The sequence below is a fragment of the Dendrobates tinctorius genome, unplaced genomic scaffold, assembly GCF_039654945.1.
Source record: "Dendrobates tinctorius isolate UK_male_01 unplaced genomic scaffold, ASM3965494v1 ptg000046l, whole genome shotgun sequence".
NCBI classification, from domain to species: domain Eukaryota; kingdom Metazoa; phylum Chordata; class Amphibia; order Anura; family Dendrobatidae; genus Dendrobates; species Dendrobates tinctorius.
Window position 1 is genome coordinate 72,861,409 of NW_027361714.1, and position 19,303 is coordinate 72,880,711.

The 19,303-nt window shown below is 40.0% G+C and overlaps 1 protein-coding gene across 1 annotated transcript in view; it reads left to right on the top strand.

The window, feature by feature from the left end:
* The window catches only part of LAMA4 (laminin subunit alpha 4), a 227,737-nt gene extending 208,877 nt beyond the window's left edge, over positions 1-18,860 (top strand). Inside the window, exons 33-40 of the mRNA XM_073575987.1 lie at positions 371-564; positions 648-837; positions 5,179-5,334; positions 14,480-14,639; positions 15,436-15,566; positions 15,656-15,749; positions 18,481-18,600; positions 18,681-18,860. Coding sequence (XP_073432088.1) covers positions 371-564; positions 648-837; positions 5,179-5,334; positions 14,480-14,639; positions 15,436-15,566; positions 15,656-15,749; positions 18,481-18,600; positions 18,681-18,826 — 1,191 coding nt within the window. The 3' untranslated portion in view covers positions 18,827-18,860. The remainder of the gene's footprint in view (positions 1-370; positions 565-647; positions 838-5,178; positions 5,335-14,479; positions 14,640-15,435; positions 15,567-15,655; positions 15,750-18,480; positions 18,601-18,680) is intronic.
* The last annotated feature ends 443 nt before the right edge of the window (positions 18,861-19,303 follow it).

The following is a 19,303-nucleotide window of genomic DNA, read 5'->3' on the forward strand; positions in this document are numbered from 1 at the left end:
ATTGTGGGCAACAAATGTATTGAGGGGTTTGTACATTTTTTTTTAAGGCCCATAGTATTTGCTGTAAAATGCAGTATCTCTCAGTAAATGTTTAGCTCCTGTCAGATTTCTTCATAAATAGGTCTACCTGAGTAGCAAGAGCATCACATGATTGCATCAAACACAATCCTAGATCAGTTTGATGAGATAACAATGTCCTACTGGTTGCCGCTGTAGAGAGGAAGCAGATGTCCTCTAGCCTTCAAAGCCTTACCAAATGACCAACGTTTTCTCAATTAGTAAAAGTGTTTGGGCTGTCAGTAAAGTTGTTACCGTACTCAATTTTCACACGCATATTAACTTTCAACACTTTTTTCTTACATGATCATAGAATGGGAAACTTAAAGCAGATCCTCCACAAGGCATTGTGGGTACTAAGAACATAAAAACAGAGGAGCAACCAGAAGTTATCTCTCAATGCTCATCAACCAGTAGACCAAGAGCAGTCAGGAATACGTATCTGTATGGTGGGACAGCTAACAGTCACCATGAATTCAATCACATTCCTAACCAATTCAATCAAAAGTAAGTTTTTATCCTACATTAGACCACCACACTGTTGTGTAAGATCATGGGATCAATACATTCTTATTTTATGTTTCTAATAGGTCTGAATTATCTTTCCGCTTTCGGACACATTCTGCCCATGGAATGATATTCTATGTATCAGATGAGGATGAAGACAACTTTATAACTCTTTTCCTCGCGAATGGTCAACTACATTTTAAGTTTAATGTTGGTGTACAAAAGCTGTCAATTAGGAGCCAAGAGAAATACAATGATGGCATGTGGCACACTGTAAGTCATAATCACTTGAAAAGTCTATATATACTGTACATCCAGTTATGGCCAAAAGTATTAGCACCCTTTCAAATTGTTGCAGAAAATTAAGCATTTCTCCCAGAAAATGATTACAATTACATGTTGTGTTATACACATATTTATTTCCTTAACGTGTATTGGCAAAATATTCACAAAAGCAGAGAAAAGAAAGGCAAATTTGACATAATTTTCCACAAAACCCCCAAAATTGTTGGGACCTTTCCAAAATTGTGGGTAAACAAAATTGTTTCAAGCATGTGATGCTCATTAAAACTCACCTGTGGCAAGTAACAGGTGTGGGGAACATGAAAATCACACCTAAAACTAAATAAAAAGGGGTGAAAGTTGACTTAATCTTTGCATTTTGTGTCTGTGTGTACCACAATAAGCATGGCGAACAGAAAGAGCGGAAAAGAACTGTCTCAGGACTTGAGAACCAAAATTGTTAAAAAATATCAATAATCCCAAGGCTTCAAGTCCATCTCCAGAGATCTTGATGTTCCTTTGCCCATGGTGCGTAACATAATTAAGAAGTTTACCACACTGTAGATAATCTCCCTGAATGTGGATGGCAGAGGAAAATTGAAGAAAGGTTGCAACGCAGGATAGTCCACATGGTGAATAAGCTGTTCAGATTGTCCAGATTGTGAATAAGTTCCAAAGAAATTCAAGCTGTCGTGCAGGCTCAGGGTGCATCAGTGTCAGTGCAATTTATCAGTCTACATTTTAATTAAATGAAATGCAACAGCAGGAGACCCAGGAGGACCCCACTGCTGAAACAGACATAAAAAAGCTAGACTGCAGTTTGCCAAGCTGTACATGAGTAAGCCAAAATCCTTATAGGAAAGCGTCTTGTGGACAGATGAGACTAAGAGCTTTTTGATAAAGCAAATCATTCTACTGTTTACTGAAAAGGGAATGAGGCCTAGTATGAAAAGAACGCAGTACCTAGAGTAAAATATGGTGGAGGTTCAAAGATGTTTGTGGGTTGTTTTGCTGCCTCTGGCACTGTGTGCCTTGACTATGTGCAAGGCATCATGAAATCTGAAGATTACCAAAGGATTTTGGGTCGTAACATAGTGACTAGTGTCAGAAAGCTGAGTTTGCATCCTAGTTCATGGATCTTCCAGCAGGAATATGACTGCAAACATACTTCAAGAAGCACCCAGAAATGGATGGAAAGAAAGTGCTTGGAGAGATCTGAAGCGGCCAGCAATGAGTCCGGATTTAAATGCCATTGAACACCTGTGGAGAGATCTTAAAATTGTTGTTGAGAGAAGGCAACCTTTAAATATGTAGTATGGACTTGGAGTATGAAGCAGTTTGCAAATGAAGCATTGCCTAAAATTCCAGCTGAAAGGTGTAAAAAGCTTGTTGATGGTTACAGTAAGAGATTCATTGCAGTTTATTACAAAGGTGTGCAACCAAATATTAAGTTGAGGGTGCCAACAATTTTGACTGGCCCATTTTTGGGGTTTTGTGAGAAATTATGTCCAACTTACCTTTTTTCTCAGTTATTTTTTTGTGTTGTTCCAATATACTGTACACTAAAAAATGTGTATAACAAAACATGTGTAATGGGAATAATTTTCTTGTCGAAATACTTCAGTAATTTTCTGGAACAATTTCAAGGGTGCAAACGCTTTAGGCTATGACTGTCACCCCTTTTTTCGAATATGAGCTGCCAGAATCGACATCAGGGGCTTATCCACAGCATTCTGTAATGCTGTGGATAAGCCCCCAATGTAACCTGAAAGATAAGAAAAAACAGTTAAGGCCCCGTCACACTAAGCGACTTACCAGCAATCCCGACACCGATATCAAGGTGTCAGGATCGCTAGTAAGTCGCTATGTGATCGCTGGTGAGCTGTCACACAGACAGCTTCACCAGTGATCAGCACAGCGATGCCGAGCGCCCGGCATCGCTGGCCATCGCTGTAAAAAATAGAATCAAAATAAAAAATATAGTTATTCTCACCTTCCGACGTCCCATTCAGCCATCCTGCCTCTCCCCACGCTCCGGTCCCAGTGATCCTTTGCACGAATGACCGCGAGATGTCACGGTCTCGAGGGATAACAAAGTCTCGCGGTCATTCGTGCAAAGGATCACTGGGACCGGAGCGTGGAGAGAGGTGGGATGGCTGAACGGGACGTCGGAAGGTGAGAATAACTATATTTTTTATTTTTTTATTATTTTTTACACCTGATCGCTGGTCTCCCGCCTGTCACACACAGCAATGCGTGCTGGCCAGCGGGAGACCAGCGACCAAAGAAATGTCCAGAGGTTTCTTCCAGAGATCAGCGATACCGGCAGGGGGGTCGCTCGCTGATCGCTGTCACACACAGCGATCTCGCTGGTGAGATCGCTGTTACGTCACAAAAGTTGTGACTCAGCAGCGATCTCGCTACCGAGATCGCTTAGTGAGATGGGGCCTTTAGATTATACTCACCGGGGGGCGGTCCGGTCTGATGGGTGTCACGTTCCTGTCCAGTGCCTCCCATCTTCATACGATGCAGTCCTCTTCTTTCCTTCCTGTCATGGCTTCGGCACAGGCGCACTGCTCTGCCCTGTTGAGGGAGAGTCCTGCAGTGGCAGGCGTCAGGAGAGGTCCGGTGCCTGCGCACTGCAGTATTCTGCTCTGCCCTCAACATGGCAGAGCAGTGCGCCTGCGCCAGAGCCACGACAGGAAGGAAAGGAGAGGACGACATCGTATGAAGATGGGAGGCGCCGGACCGGACCGCAACACCCATCGGACCGGACTGCCCCCCCGGTGAGTATAATATAACTCTTTTTTCTTATTTTTCAGGTTACATCGGGGGCTTATCTACAGCATTACAGAATGCTGTAGATAAGCCCCTGATGTCGGTGCCGGCAGCTCATGCTCGAAAAAAGGGGTGACAGATTCCCTTTAAAGGCACTCTGTCCATGCTCCTTATCTTCGATCCAAATACCAATGAGTATGGTGGAAGATGATGCTGACAGAGTACCAAGTGGAAATAATATATACAACAACACGTGAAAATAGATAAAAACACCTTTATTAATATAAATGGGTGTACACCTAGATAAACAATGATAATAAAAAATAATAAAAAGGCATCCCAGATACATGCATAATAATGGATTATAATATCCTATAACATAGGGTAAAATGTTTACCTATGCGGCACAGGCTCAAAAAGGAAAAAAGTATTAATGAAACCTTGATCAAGCCCCCAAAGTAAAATATGTATACAGTGCACCATATAATAATAAATCAACAAAAATAGTGTAAACACAGTTTACAAAAAATAAAAAATAGTGATAATAACAACAACAATAATACCAACAATAAGTGAAATAAAAAGTGCAATGGAAAAAATTGGTGCAGTGACCAAAGAAGAGACACCACAAAAGTGTTATACAATGTGAGAAGGGAAAAAAATAATGGGAGCTGAAATTAAATAATACCTAAGGAGCCAAAGGATAATACCTAGGGATGCCTGAGAACGCGCCCCGACGCGCGTTTCGGAATAAAGCTTCCTTCGTCAGGAGGAAGGAAGCTTTATTCCGAAACGCGTGTCGGGGCGCGTTCTCAGGCATCCCTAGGTATTATCCTTTGGCTCCTTAGGTATTATTTAATTTCAGCTCCCATTATTTTTTTCCCTTCTCACATTGTATGACACTTTTGTGGTGTCTCTTCTTTGGTCACTGCACCAATTTTTTCCATTGCACTTTTTATTTCACTTATTGTTGGTATTATTGTTGTTGTTATTATCACTATTTTTTATTTTTTGTAAACTGTGTTTACACTATTTTTGTTGATTTATTATTATATGGTGCACTGTATACATATTTTACTTTGGGGGCTTGATCAAGGTTTCATTAATACTTTTTTCCTTTTTGAGCCTGTGCTCATAGGTATACATTTTACCCTATGTTATAGGATATTATAATCCATTATTATGCATGTATCTGGGATGCCTTTTTATTATTTTTTATTATCATTGTTTATCTAGGTGTACACCCATTTATATTAATAAAGGTGTTTTTATCTATTTTCACGTGTTGTTGTATATATTATTTCCACTTGGTACTCTGTCAGCATCATCTTCCACCATACTCATTGGTATTTGGTTCTTTCACCGGATGGTTTGCCATCCATATTTCTAGAGGGGTGTTGAATTTTATTTTATTATTTATAATTAGTATATTACCCTCATTGTTCTAAAGTCCTTATCTTCGATGCACAGGATAGGTGATAGTCACAAGATCAACTTGCTAAAAATGCACTGTTTTGATGTATGTTAATCTTACTAATAAACTATTTCATCTAGATAATATGCATCCGTGAGATGAATAAGGGTAAACTAGTAATCGATGGTCTACGAGTGATTGAAGAAAGACTTCCTGTAGATCATGCTATTTGGAATGTCAAGGCACCACTTTACGTAGGAGGTGTAGCTCCTGAGAAAGCTATGAAGAATGTACAGGTACACTCAATATCTACCCTTAATGGGACATAATGGTCTAAGCAAGATATTATAGCCCTTAGAGCAATGTGGCTCCTAACACCAGAATTGGGGACTCTCCCTTGATTTCAGGATCCTATCCTTGAAGATTTTAATATAGCAGCTGGCATCCATGTATTTTTCCACTCCATTTAAGTTTGTAGCACTGATGAAGATAGACAAGCATTAGGCAGTGATCACCATCATCATCGTATCTTGAGCATCATAGGACTTTGCATGTAGCGGCAGTGCATTGCATGACCAGCTGCTCAATTCAACTCATACTGTCCACAATCTTGCAGTCAGGGGCGAACACTGGACACAAGTTCCCAGTTCTGGTGATAGGTGGGCTTCCCAGCAATGGTATCCACACCGATCTAGCAGTTATCACCTATCTGGAGTATAGATGATAACTTTCTTCTTACGGGGGCATTTTACGAGGAGAGCTTTGTTTCTTTTAGCTTTCTTCATTTTGATTGTATTACTCTTATTGTCTGATCAAAACTTTCATTATCTGTTCAGTCATAAAGTAGTGTCCATAAAGTAGAAATGTTTCCTATCTTAAATCTTCTGATATAATTAAATAAAGGGAACATTTAGGTGAGCGCACATCACAGGGTTAGTGACGTCCATTTTTCTTTTGCTAGAAAAAAAGAATAGTTAGCGCCAAGCAAATTTTTAGCATGTGCATTAGGGGAGCGTACGACTCAGTGTTAGTAACATCCGTTTTTCATTTTGCAAAAAAAAAAAAAAAATAGCTCCAGGTAAATTTATAGCTAGTGCATTAGGGTACCGCGCAGTGGTAGTGACGTCCGTTTTTCTTTTACAAAAAAAGAATAGCTAGCGCTGAGTAACTTTATAGGTAGGGTATTAGTGTAGTGAACGTCACTAATTTTTATCATGCTTTTTTTTTTAAAACTGAAAAGAAAAATCAGCCTGTGTTTCCTCTAAATTTTTCCTGTTTCCTTTTTTCTGTACACGTTTTTTACCTCTACTTTTTTATAATAAATAGTACCTTTACTAATAAATAGTACCTTTTACACAAGCCCCACACAATAGACGTGTAAAAGCACCACTTACACACACATCCCCAGTGTTTTGAAGAATAAAATGAAAATCACTCATTGGTCAAGAAGACGCTATTCACCAGAGGAGGCATACACTTTCCTTGCCTCCGAATCAGACAGTGAGGAAGATCCCACATTCCTCTCTTTCTCTTCCTCCTCCTCATCTACTGAAGACAGACACTCAGCAAGGCACCCCAAGGCCAAGGCAACCCCTACAGCAATCGATCCCATATGGACTCCACCCCCAAAAAATTATCAGACTGTTATTACAGATTTCATGGGCAGCTCATGAATCCAATTTGCTGATACAGGCCTTGCTGAAACTGACTTTTTCAAATTCTTTTTCCGCGTGGAAATAATAAATATTATGGTGGCCCAGACAAATTTGTTTGCCCATCAATTGTTCACCCAAAATCCCACGTCATCATACGCCAGATGGACCCCTGTAAATACAGCAGAAATTATGACATTTTGGGGTATTGTCTTGCATATGGGCATAGTCAGAAAACCAGAGCTTCGGCAATACTGGAGTACTGATATTCTCTACAGCACACTGGTATTCCGTATGGCCATGGCTAGAACACGATTTGGAGCGATCCAAAACATTTTTGTACTGTAGTGATAATGTGCAGTGTCCTCCCCAAGACAATCCTAACTATTATCATCTATATAAAATTTGTCCAGTAATTAATCACTTCAGCAGGAAATTTGCTGAGGTGTACAACCCCAAAGGGAATCTGTATAGATGAATTTCTGGTTCATTTCAAAGGAAGGCTAAAATTCCAACAATACCTGCCCAGTAAGAAGGCCAGGAAAGGAATTAAATTGTACAATCTCAAGCTGTGCAAGAGTACTTGAGGGTACACCCACAGATTTAGGGTCTACAAATGGAAAGACACCCAGATTGACCCACCTGAATGCCTGAAGGTGAGTGGGAAAATTGTGTGGGAATTGCTGCACCAACTGCTAGATAAGGGTTATCACCTCTACATAGAAAACTTTTAGGCTGGAATCACACCAGTGTATGGCGTCCGATACTAAAGTACTGGATGCAATATGCTAATGACCCTCGGCTTCTGCTCTGCTGTGAGGCGAGTTTCATGCCACTGTGCTCCGATCCTCTCTCATGAAAGAATCGCAAGACAGAAGAGGAGGAGACAGAAAAAGTAATTTCTCCATCTCATCCATGATCTTACTCGGCATATATCGGACATCCGAGTGCAGTCTGATGTTTCACATGCACCCACAGAGTTGAATGGGTGGGAGTGAGCCGAGTCCTGCTGCCAATCGCATCATGCTGTAATTGTTCTCTCGTGCAGAATTGGCATTAGAAAATAAGAGCAGATGTGAGCTGCCCCATAGTATAACACTGGGAAGAGTGCTAGGCGATGTTTGATAGCTTAGCACTCGGCTATGTTATACTGTAGTTTGACTCTGGCCTTACACCAGCATCCCACTCTGTCAAAGGTACAATTGCATGCGGCAATGTTAAAAAAAACAGATGCCTCCCCTAAGGCACTAATTGGGCAACTGCTGAGAAAGAGCGATAGCAGAACCCAATGCAGCGACAACATTCTGGTGGTTAAGAACATGAGGGATCATGACAACAGCTCCCTTGTCATTGTCTGATGTATTACAACAGAAGTCCCAAAGCCAGATTGTATCCTTAATTGTAATAAGTTCATGGAGGGTGTTGATCTCTCAGCTCAGGTCCTCAACCCATACAGTACCATGCGAAAAGCTAAAGTATGGCACAAAAACTGGCTGTGCACATAGTACAGATGGCAACGTACAAAGCTTTTGTGCCATTTCAATTTGCAGGCACTATGGGGACCTTCCTTCACTTTTAGGAGGTAGTCATCAAGGCCCTATTGTTTTGCACTCAGGAAGGTGAGGTCCCAGTACTTCTGAAACCGATCATGCCCGTATCGTACCAGGTCAACCTTTTCCTGAAGAGGTTCCCCAAACAAAGGTGTCGAGATCACAAAAAACGTGCAGAGTATGCTCCAAGAGGGGAATACGAAAAGACACAATATACCAAAGTGAAACCAATACCTGAGAAACCTGGCCTTTGCATTAAGGATTGCTTCAAAGCATACCACACGTCCACAAGTTAACATTTGGTTTTACGCTGTTGACACATTTTTATAATCTGATGTACTTCGTATAACTTACACATACCACCACATTATAAATTCATATATCAGTAAAACCAAAAGCATTATTATCATTATTATAACTATGCCTCTAGATAAATCCCTTGAGAGGTGTAGTTTCCAAAATGAGGTCAGTTGTGGGGATTTCCACAGTTTAGACACATCAGGGGCTTTCCAAACATGACATGGTTCATGCAGACCGTTTCATCAAAGTCTGCACGCCAAACAGTCACTTCATCCCTTCCGAGCCCTGCCGTGTGCCCAAATAGTAGTCTTTTTCACCACAAATGGGGTATCGACATACTCAAGAGAAACTGCACAATAATTATTGGGGTCCATTATCTCCTGTTACCCTTGTGAAAATAAAAAAAATTGGGGCCAGAAGAACATTCTTGTGGAAAAAATTTGATTTTGTTTTTTTTTTATTCTCGCAGCTCAACGTTATAAATTTTTTTCAGGCACCTGGGATTTCAAGGTGTTCGCCACACATGTAGATAAATTCTTTGGGGAGTCTAGTTTCCCAAAAGGGTAATTTGTGGTGGGTTTCCACTGTTTAGGCACATCAGTGGCTCTACAAATGAGACATGGCGTCTGCTCTCAATTCCAGCCAATTTTGCATTCAAAAATTAAAATGGTGCTCCTTTCCTTCTGAGTCCTGCCGTGCGCCAAAACAGCAATTTTCCCCTACATATGGGTATCAGCATACTAAGGAGAAATTGCACAAAACTTTTTGTGGTCCATTTGCTCCTGATACCCTTATGAAAATAACATTGGGACTAAAGTAAAAATTTTTGTAAAAAAAAAATATTTTTTTTCCTTCTACATTGCATTAATTCCTCAGAAGCACATAAAGGAATAATCAATTTCTTGAATCTGGTTTTGACGATTTGAGGGGTGTAGCTTTTAGAATAGAGTCACTTTGAGGTATTTTTTGTTATATAGGCCCCTCAGTCACATCAAATGTGATGTGGTCCCTAAAAAAATGGTTTTGTAAATTTTGTTGGAGAAATTGCTGAACAAAGTTTAAGCCCTCTAACTTCCTAACAAAAAATATTTTTCAAATCACTTGAATACGTTGAAGCATTCCAGATTTATTACCTCATAAATTGACATTGGTCAGAATTGAAAAAAATGACCTGGCCAGGAATGTGAAAACAAGTTTTGGTGTGAAGGGGTTAATCTGTGCAGACACATAGGGTATAAAAATGGTGGAAAAGCAAGTATGCAATGGGAGAATTTGTATTTATTTTCCTACATTTTATCATATAAAATGATGCTTCACAGAATGTGTTATGATAATAGAAACAAAAAAAAATAAATATAAAATACGGTACATAGTAACATAGTAATATAGTTATTAAGGTTGAAGGGAGACTTTAAGTCCATCTAATTCAACCCATATCCTATCCTAACTTGCCCTAACATGTTGATCCAGGGGAAGGCAAAAAACCCCATGTGGCAAACAGTAAGCTTCACATTGGGGAAAAAAATTCCTTCCCGACTCCACATACGGCAATCACACTAGCTCCCTGGATCAACGCAATATTAAGGAAACTAGTGTATATACCCTGTAATATTATACTTTTCAAGAAAGGCATCCAGTCCCTTCTTAAATTTTAGTAGGGAATCACTCATTACAACATCATATGGCAGAGAGTTCCATAGTTTCACTGCTCTTACAGTAAATAATCCGCGTCTGTGATTATGCTTAACCCCTTTCCTACATTAGACGTACTATTCCGTCCATGTGACCTGGGACCTAAGTCCCAAGGACGGAATAGTACGTCTAGCGCGATCAGCTGCGCTCACGGGGGAGCGCAGCTGATCGCGGCCGGGTGTCAGCTGATTATCACAGCTGACACCCGATCGCAAACACGATCGCAGTGTACCGGGGGTTTTATCGGGAGGGAGGGGCTCTCCTTCCCTGCAGGTCCCCGAATCCAAAATGGCGGCGGGGACCTTCAAGGGCCTGCAGGGAGGTGGCTTCCTCTTGCCTGGAAAGCGCCGGCATGAGGAAGCCTGCAGCACTGCCTGTGACAGATCGCTGATCTGTCACAGCGATCTGTGATGTGACAGATCAGCGATCTGTCACATGACAGTTATGTCCCCCCTTGGACATTGTAATAAAGTTAAAAAAAAAAAAAGTGTAAAAATAATTTCTAAAAAAAAAAATCACTAAATAAATTTAAAAAAAAAATTCCCTAATAAATTAATTTTTTGAAAATAAAAAAAAACAATAAACGTACACATATTTGGTATCGACACATAAGACCCGCCTTATAAAACTGTCCCACAAGTTAACCCCTTTGAGCCCCTTTAAAAAATAAAAAACGAAACAAAAAATAAAGCTTTATCATCATACCGCCGAACAAAAAGTGCAATAATGCGCGATCAAAAAGATGGATATAAATAACCATGGTACCGCTGAAAATGTCATCTTGCCACAAAAACCGAGCTGTCACACAGCATCATCAGCGAAAAAATAAAAAAGTTATAGCTCGCAGAATAAAGCGATGCAAAAATTATTATTTTTTATATAAAATTGTTTTCATAGCATAAAACCGCCGAAACATAAAAAAAAAATCGACGTAAATGAGGTATCGCTGTAACCATACTGACCCGAAGAATAAAGCCGCTTTATCAATTTTACCGCACGCGGAATGGTGTAAAAGCACTCCCCAAAAGAAATTCATGAAACGCTGGTTTTTGTTCATTCTGCGTCACAAAAATCGGAATAAAAAGCGATCAAAAAATGTCACGTGCCCGAAAATGGTACCAATAAAAACATCAACTCGTCCCCCAAAAAATAAGACCTCACATGACTCAGTGGGTCAAAATATGGAAAAATTATAGCTCTCAATATGTGGTGATGCAAAAACTATTTTTACAATAAAAAGCGTCTTTTAGAGTGCGACAGCTGCCAAACATAAAAACCGCCATAAATAATAAATCAAACCCCTGTTATCACCCCCTTAGTTAGGGAAAAATAATAAAATTAAAAAAAATGTATTTATTTCCATCTTCGCATTAGGGCTAGGGTTAGGGCTAGGGGTGTGTTGAAGTTAGGGTTGGAGTTAGAATTGGGGGGTTTCCACTGTTTTGGCACATCAGGGGCTTTCCAAACGTGACATGGCGTCCGATCTCAATTCCAGCCAAAAAAGTCAAATGGCGCTGCTTCCCTTCCGAGCTCTGCCATGCGCCCAAATAGTGATTTACACCCACATATGGGGTATCAGCGTACTCAGGACAAATTGCACAATAACTTTTGGGGTCCTGTTACTCTTGGGAAAATAACAATTGGGGGTGAAAAGATCATTTTTGTGGAAAAAATATGATTTTTTAATTGCACAGCTGTACGTTATAATCTTCTGTGAAGCCCTTGGGGGTTCAAAGTGCTCACCACATATCTAGATAAGTTCCATGGGGGGTCTAGTTTCCAAAATGGGGTCACTTGTGGGGGGGTTCCACTGTTTAGGCACATCAGGAGCTCTCCAAACTTGACATGGCATCCGATCTGAATTCCAGCCAATTTTGCAGTGAAAAAGTCAAACGGCGCTCCTTCCCTTCCGAGCTCTGCCATGCACCCAAACAGTGGTTCCCCCACACATATCAGGTATCGGCGTGCTCAGGACAAATTGCACAATAACTTTTCCAGTCCATTTTCTCCTTTTACCCTTGGTAAAATAAAAAAATTGAACCTGAAGTAATTTTTTTTTGTGAAAAAAAAGTTAAATGTTCATTTTTTTTTTAAGCATTCAAAAAATTCCTGTGAAGCACCTGAAGGGTTAATAAAGTTCTTGAATGTGGTTTTGAGCACCTTGAGGGGTGCAGTTTTTATAATGGTGTCACTTTTGGGTATTTTCTATCATATAGACCCCTCAAAGTGACTTCAAATGTGATGTGGTCCCTAAAAATAAAATGGTGTTGTAAAAATGAGAAATCGCTGGTCAACTTTTAACCCTTATAACTTCCTAACAAAAAAAAAATTTGGTTCCAAAATTGTGCTGATGTAAAGTAGACATGTGGCAAATGTTATTTATTAACTATTTTGTGTCACATAACTCTCTGGTTTAAGGGCATAAAAATTCAAAGTTTGAAAATTGCAAAATTTTAAAAATTTTCGCCATATTTCCGTTTTTTTCATAATTAAACGCAAGTTATAGCAAAGAAAATGTACCACTTAAGTGAAGTAAATTATGTCATGAGAAAACGTTCTTAGAATCGCCTAGATCCGTTGAAGCGCTCCTGAGTTATTACCTCATAAAGGGACAGTGGTCAGAATTGTAAAAATTGGCCCAGGAGTTAACGTGCAAACCACCCTTGGTAGTGAAGGGGTTAAACTTTCTTTCCTCCAGATGTAGAGGATGCCCCCTTGTCCCCGTCACAGGTCTAAGAGTAAAAAGATCATTAGAAAGGTCTTTGTACTGTCCCCGCATATATTTATACATTGTAATAGGATCACCCCTAAGCCTTCGATTTTCCAAACTAAATAACCCCAAGTGTAATAACTTGGTATTGCAGACCCCCTAGTTCCCTAATAACCTTGGTCGCTCTTCTCTGCACCCACTCCAATTCAGCTATGTCTTTCTTATACACCGGAGATCAGAACTGTACACAGTATTCTAAGTGTGGTCGCACTAGTGACTTGTATAGAGATAAAATTATGTTCTCCTCATGAGCATCTATGCCTCTTTTAATGCTTCTCATTATTTTATTTGCCTTTGCAGCAGCTGCCTGACACTGGCCACTAAATATGAGTTTGTCGTCCACCCATACACCCAGGTCTTTTTCAGTGACCATTTTGCCCAGTGTTTTACAATTAAGCACATAATTATACATCTTGTTCGTTCTACCCGAGTGCATGACCTTACATTTATCCCCATTAAAGCTCATTTGCCATTTATCAGCCCAAGCTTCTAGTTTACATAAATCCTCCTGTAATATAAAATTGTCCTCCTCTGTATTGATTACCCTGCAGAGTTTAGTGTCATCTGCAAATATTGAAATTCTACTCTCTATGCCCCCTACAAGGTCATTAATAAATATGTTAAAAAGAAGCGGGTCCAAAACTGACCCCTGTGGTACCCCACTGCTAACCATGACCCAGTCCGAGTGTGCTCCATTAATAACCCCCTTTGTTTCCTATCCCTAAGCTAGCTCTTAACCCACTTACACATATTTTCCCCTATCACCATTGTTCTCATTTTATGTATGAACCTTTTTTGTGGCACCGTATCAAAAGCTTTTGAAAAGTCCATGTACTCCACGTCCACTGCATTCCCTTGGTCCAGTCCGGAACTTACCTCTTCATAAAAGCTTATCAGATTAGTCTGACAGGAACGGTCCCTTATAAACCCATGTTGATATTGGGTCATGAGGTTATTCTTCTTCAGATACTCCAGTATAGTATCTGTTAGAAAACCCTCCAGGATTTTACCCACAGTTGAGGTTAAACTTACTGGCCTATAATTTCCAAGTTCAGTTTTTGTCCCCTTTTTGAATATTGGCACCACATTTGCCATACGCCAGTCCTGTGGTACAGACCCTGTTATTATGCAATCTTTAAAGATTAAAAATAATGGTCTGTCTATGACTGTACTTAATTCCTGCAGTACTCAGGGGTGTATCCCATCCGGGCCCGGGGATTTGTTAATTTTAGTGATTTTTAGACGCCGCCGTACTTCCTGCTGGGTTAAGCAGGTGACATTTAATGGAGAATTTTTATCACTGATCATGTTATCCGTCATGGGATTTTCTTGTGTAAAAAAAAAATGGTTTTAATGAAAAGTAAATGGAACTTTGGGGAAAAATATTTTGAATGATTTGATATCAGTTTGAAGCTATGTATAACATTTATATGCTTAGAGCTGCGTATGATTGCATATATTTCATTTTTTCCTTTAGATTGATTCAGTGTACAGTTTCAATGGCTGCCTTGGAGACCTGCAGCTGAATGGGCACTCAGCACCTGCTCCATCTCAGACATTTAGTGTGACCCCTTGTTTTGAAGGCCCTATGGAATCCGGAACCTATATTTCTGCAAAAGGAGGATATGTAATTTTAGGTAATGGCCTGATGAATTGAAACATGGTTCTACAGCATTCAGGCCCTGCCTGGTCTGTTTTAACAAAAGCATTTCTTTCAAGGGAACCTGTCACCAGTTTTGTCCTGTGTTAACTATGACCTTCATCAGTTCCTGGGCTGCAGTCAATCAATCAATGGTATATAGCCCCCTGTATACCACCCAAAAAAACTTTTGAAGTTCTCCCGCGCTGTATGTTAATCCTGTCGGTCTGGTCTGATTGGTGTGGTTTCTGCCGTCTCCATCCCTCCTCCTGGCTGCTGACAGCAGTCCTCCTGCTGTAAATCATAACGGCGCATGCTCACTTATGTTTTCTGCTCTGCCCACGATAGGCCAAAGCATAGTGCGCAGGCACAAGATTTCAATTTATCTGCGCAGGTGCAAGATTTTGACTGGCTATGTGGATGACGCAATCATTAAAATTATTTACATTTTGCAGAACCAAAAAAAGAAAATTCAAAAGACGAACAATTAGTATTTATTAGTGATGTCCACATTATTCACCTGCTTCTATGTTTTAAGGATATGAAATACAGGACTTTTAAAGGGACAGCCTTTACTCTTTTTATGGACTTTGATGTACGGACTCTCTGGTGAGCACCCGGGTTCCCATAAGATCGGTGTCAGTCATCTGTTTGCTTGAGGCATTTTGATACTAGCTGAGGTTGAATTTTGGTGCCATTTTTTTTCTTTTTGCTACACTGACCAAAATACCTTGTCACCCAAAGGGGAATAACGTACATATGCTCGTTCACTGTAATGTATTTTTGTTTTGTAGCGGAATCCTTCGATACCGATGTGAAATTTGAATTTGTAGTCGAAGTTCGTCCAAGGAGCAACTCTGGTATTTTATTCCACATCCAAAATACGCATGGAGAATACTTAAACCTGCATATGAAGGATGGACAGGTATTGAAACATAACACAACGGAAAGCTGCTTGCTATATCAAATTTTACAGGTCACATAATATATTTTATTACTTACATTTCATCATAGGTTGTAGTCAAAGTGAAGTTTGGCAATAAAGAGTTCTCTACGCATGTTGTGCCGAAGCAGAGTCTCTGTGATGGACAGTGGCACAGAATTGCAGGTTTGTAAAGTGTCACATTTTTATCCCATACTCCCAGCTTCCTGCTTGCCGATAGTCGGTCCACTCCTAATTGACCGTTTGGACCATTGGGATCATTGCTCTTTCCAATGCTGAAAGCAGATCCAGCCAGCTGCATAGCAGTGCTTTCAAGCTCCATAGAAAATAGTTTGTAAGCACTCCAGAGTTCATTGGTAACCTAGGCAATAAGCAATACACAAGATTAAAATCACTCCATTCTTGAGAATGCAATGTAACTCAATTTTACAAGCACTTTTCAATTTACCCATTTACTATGTAAACATATATTTTCTATAAGATACCATTACTATAATTTAAGTGTACCTTATCAATATACAGTGGCATGTAAACGTTATTGTGAGCAGTTAAGCAAGTTGAAGATGAAATGATCTCTAAAAGGCCAAGAGTTAAAGATGACACATTTCCTTTCTACTTTAGGGAAAAAATATACTGTATATATTTTCGTCTTTTACATTTTAAAAATTGCAAAAAGTAAAACAGACTGATGCAAAATGTTGTGCACCCTACTTGGGTAGTACCCATTTTGAAAGTATCACAGCTTGTAAACTCTTTTTGTAGCCAGCCAGGAGTCTTTCAATTCTTGTTTGAAGGATTTTTATCCATTCTCCCTTGGGAAATTCTTCCAGTTCTGTGAGATTCCTGGGTCATCTTGAATGCCCTTCTATTTTAAAGGTTGAGCCACAGATTTTCAATGATCAAATCAAGGGACTGTGAGTGACATTGTAAAATCTTCAGCTCGCACCTATTGACGTAGTCTATTGTGGATTTTGATGTGTGTTTAGGATCATTATCCATTTGTGGAAGCCATCCTCTTTTCAACGTCACCTTTTTTTTACAGATGGTTTTACAGATGTTTGCATCAAGCATTTTCTGAAATTTCATTGAATACATCCTTCCCTCTATCCATAAAATGTTCCCCATGCCATTGGTTGCAACACAAACCCAAAGCATGATTGATCCACCCCCATGCTTAATGGTTGTCGAGATGTTCTTTTCCTGAGACTCTGTACCCTTTTTCCTCCACACATACAGTACCTGCATCATTGTGGCCAAAGACTTCTATTTTAACCTCATCGGTCCACTGGATTTGTTTCCAAAATGCATCAGTCTTGTTTAGATGTTCTTTTGCATACTTCTGATGCTGAATGTTATGGTGAGGACGCAGGAGGGGTTTTCTTCTGATGACTCTTCCATGAAGGCCATATTTGTGCAGGTGTCTCTGAACAGTAGAAGAAAGTACCACAACTCCAGAGTCTGCTAAATCTTTTTGAAAGTCTTTTCCAGTCAAGCAGGGTTTTTTTTGATTTGCCTCTCTAGCAATCCTATGAGCAGTTCTCAATGAAATTTTGCTTGGACTTCCAGACCTTATCTTGACCTCCACCTTTCCTGTTAACTGCCAATTGTTAATTACATTTCAAACTGAGGAAAGAGCAACTTGAAAACGCTTTGCTATCTTCTTATGGCCTTCTGCATTGTGGGCCTCCACCATTTTCAATTTTTGGTGCTAGGCAGCTGCTTAGAAGAACCCACAGCTGCTGTTTTCCACATAAGGTTAGAGGAGGCTGGGTTTTTAGAAGGCTGGGAAATTTACATCACTTGGCCTTTCCTAATGATAATAGTGAGCAAGCTATAACCCTAAGGGCCCCGTTACATGCTTCAATGTCCCATCGATCCCACCAACGATCTGAAGTGGATGGGATCGCTGGGACATAGCTGATCGCTGGTGAGCTGTCACATAGGCAGACTCACCAGCGATCAGGACTAGCAAGAACGCGGATATCCAGGGTAATCAGCGGGTATCTAAGTGCTGCGCGGCGCTTAGTAATCCGCTGTTTACCCTGGATACCCGATCGGGACCAGCGAGCACGCTGGTATCCAGGATAAACAGCGGGTAACTAAGTGTCGCGCGGCGCTTAGTTACCCACTGTTTACCCTGGATACCAGCTCCCAGGGTCTGCTGTATGGCGCTGGGAGCTCGCTGATTGTTGGTCTCTCGCTGTCACACGCAGCGATGTGTGCTGCCCAGCGGGAGACCAACGATAGACTTATGGCCCAGACCATTAGGCAATGATTTACGATCAGCCAACTGATCGTTGCTATGTGTCACACGCAACAATGTCGTTTCGACATCGCTGCAACATCACCAAACTGGCTAATTAAGGTCTCAAACATTGGTCAAAGTTATCTGAGTACACAAATCTCCAAGGGTGCCCAAACTTTTGCATCAGCCCATTTTCCTTTTTGTAATTTTCAGAATGATGAAAATATATATTTGTCTAAAATGCAAAAGAAATGTGTCATCTTAAACAAGTTAAACTGTTCACAATAACAACAATTTTTACCAGGGGTGGCCAAAGTTTTCCATGCCACTGCGCCTATTTATTTTTATGTACAAATTAAGTTGAAAATGATTTAATTTTAACAGATATATTTAAAGGGCATCACCACTTAAATTACACTATGAGTGTCATCAGGAGTAAAGTATTCAACTGAGCTGGAGCCCCAAATAGCAGCTTCTCTGCATAAGCTTGATATCAGGTTATGTGAGGGTTATATTATTATACAATGTGTCTTAACTTCAGCTTTTCTGCTTACAGTAAAATGGCATTTAAAAAAATTCATAAAATGTACTATCATTTATATCTATATAATAATTTGAAATAATTACTAATCTCCACATGTATTCTTACAGTTATCAGGGATGGAAATGTGGTGCAACTGGATGTGGATTCGGAGATAAACCATGTTGTCGGACCCCTGAATAGAAAGCTAGTCAATCTGAAAGAGCCTATATTTGTTGGAGGTGTACCAGGTATACAATGTTCAGTTAAAGTCTCACTTTATGTTCACCATGGATAGTTCCTGATATTCTATTTTCTCCCACATTTTTAGATCCTTTGCTTGCACCAAGTGTGACCCCAAGAAATTCCTTCACTGGCTGTATCCGCAACTTTGTGATAGACAAGAGACCAGTGAGCTTCAGTAAAGCGTCCTTTGTCAACGGGGCAGTCAGCATCAATACTTGTCCTTCAGTCTAAGTCATTGTGGACAATAAAATATTGTTTGTTCTTACTTTAGATTGTTTTACTACAATTCAAAAATAAAAGCGAAGTTCTAAAAGATAATAAAATACCAAAAGCTATAAAGTATAATAGCTTATTCCTAAAATATGTCAATTCTGCTAGTGGAGGGAAATCTATTAGGTATAACAGCTGCTTACAATATGTGATACCAGATTTTTAGATGTTTAGTAATCCAAAAAAATATAATATGCGTTATATCTTGTAATAATACATGTAAGAAAAAAATAGTCCTCTTTTGGACTACTATCTATTAAGGGACAGAAAACAATTTATGAGCTGCACTTCTTTATTAACCCTTGTAAGCAGCAGACATCGATGTAACGCCCGTTAGGGTTCCCCTGGCTTCCTCGACATGTGAAGCTTCTAGGATGCATGCCACGGGGCACTCAGCTGGATATGTTGATTTATCATGCCACAGTGTGCAGGTGGCAC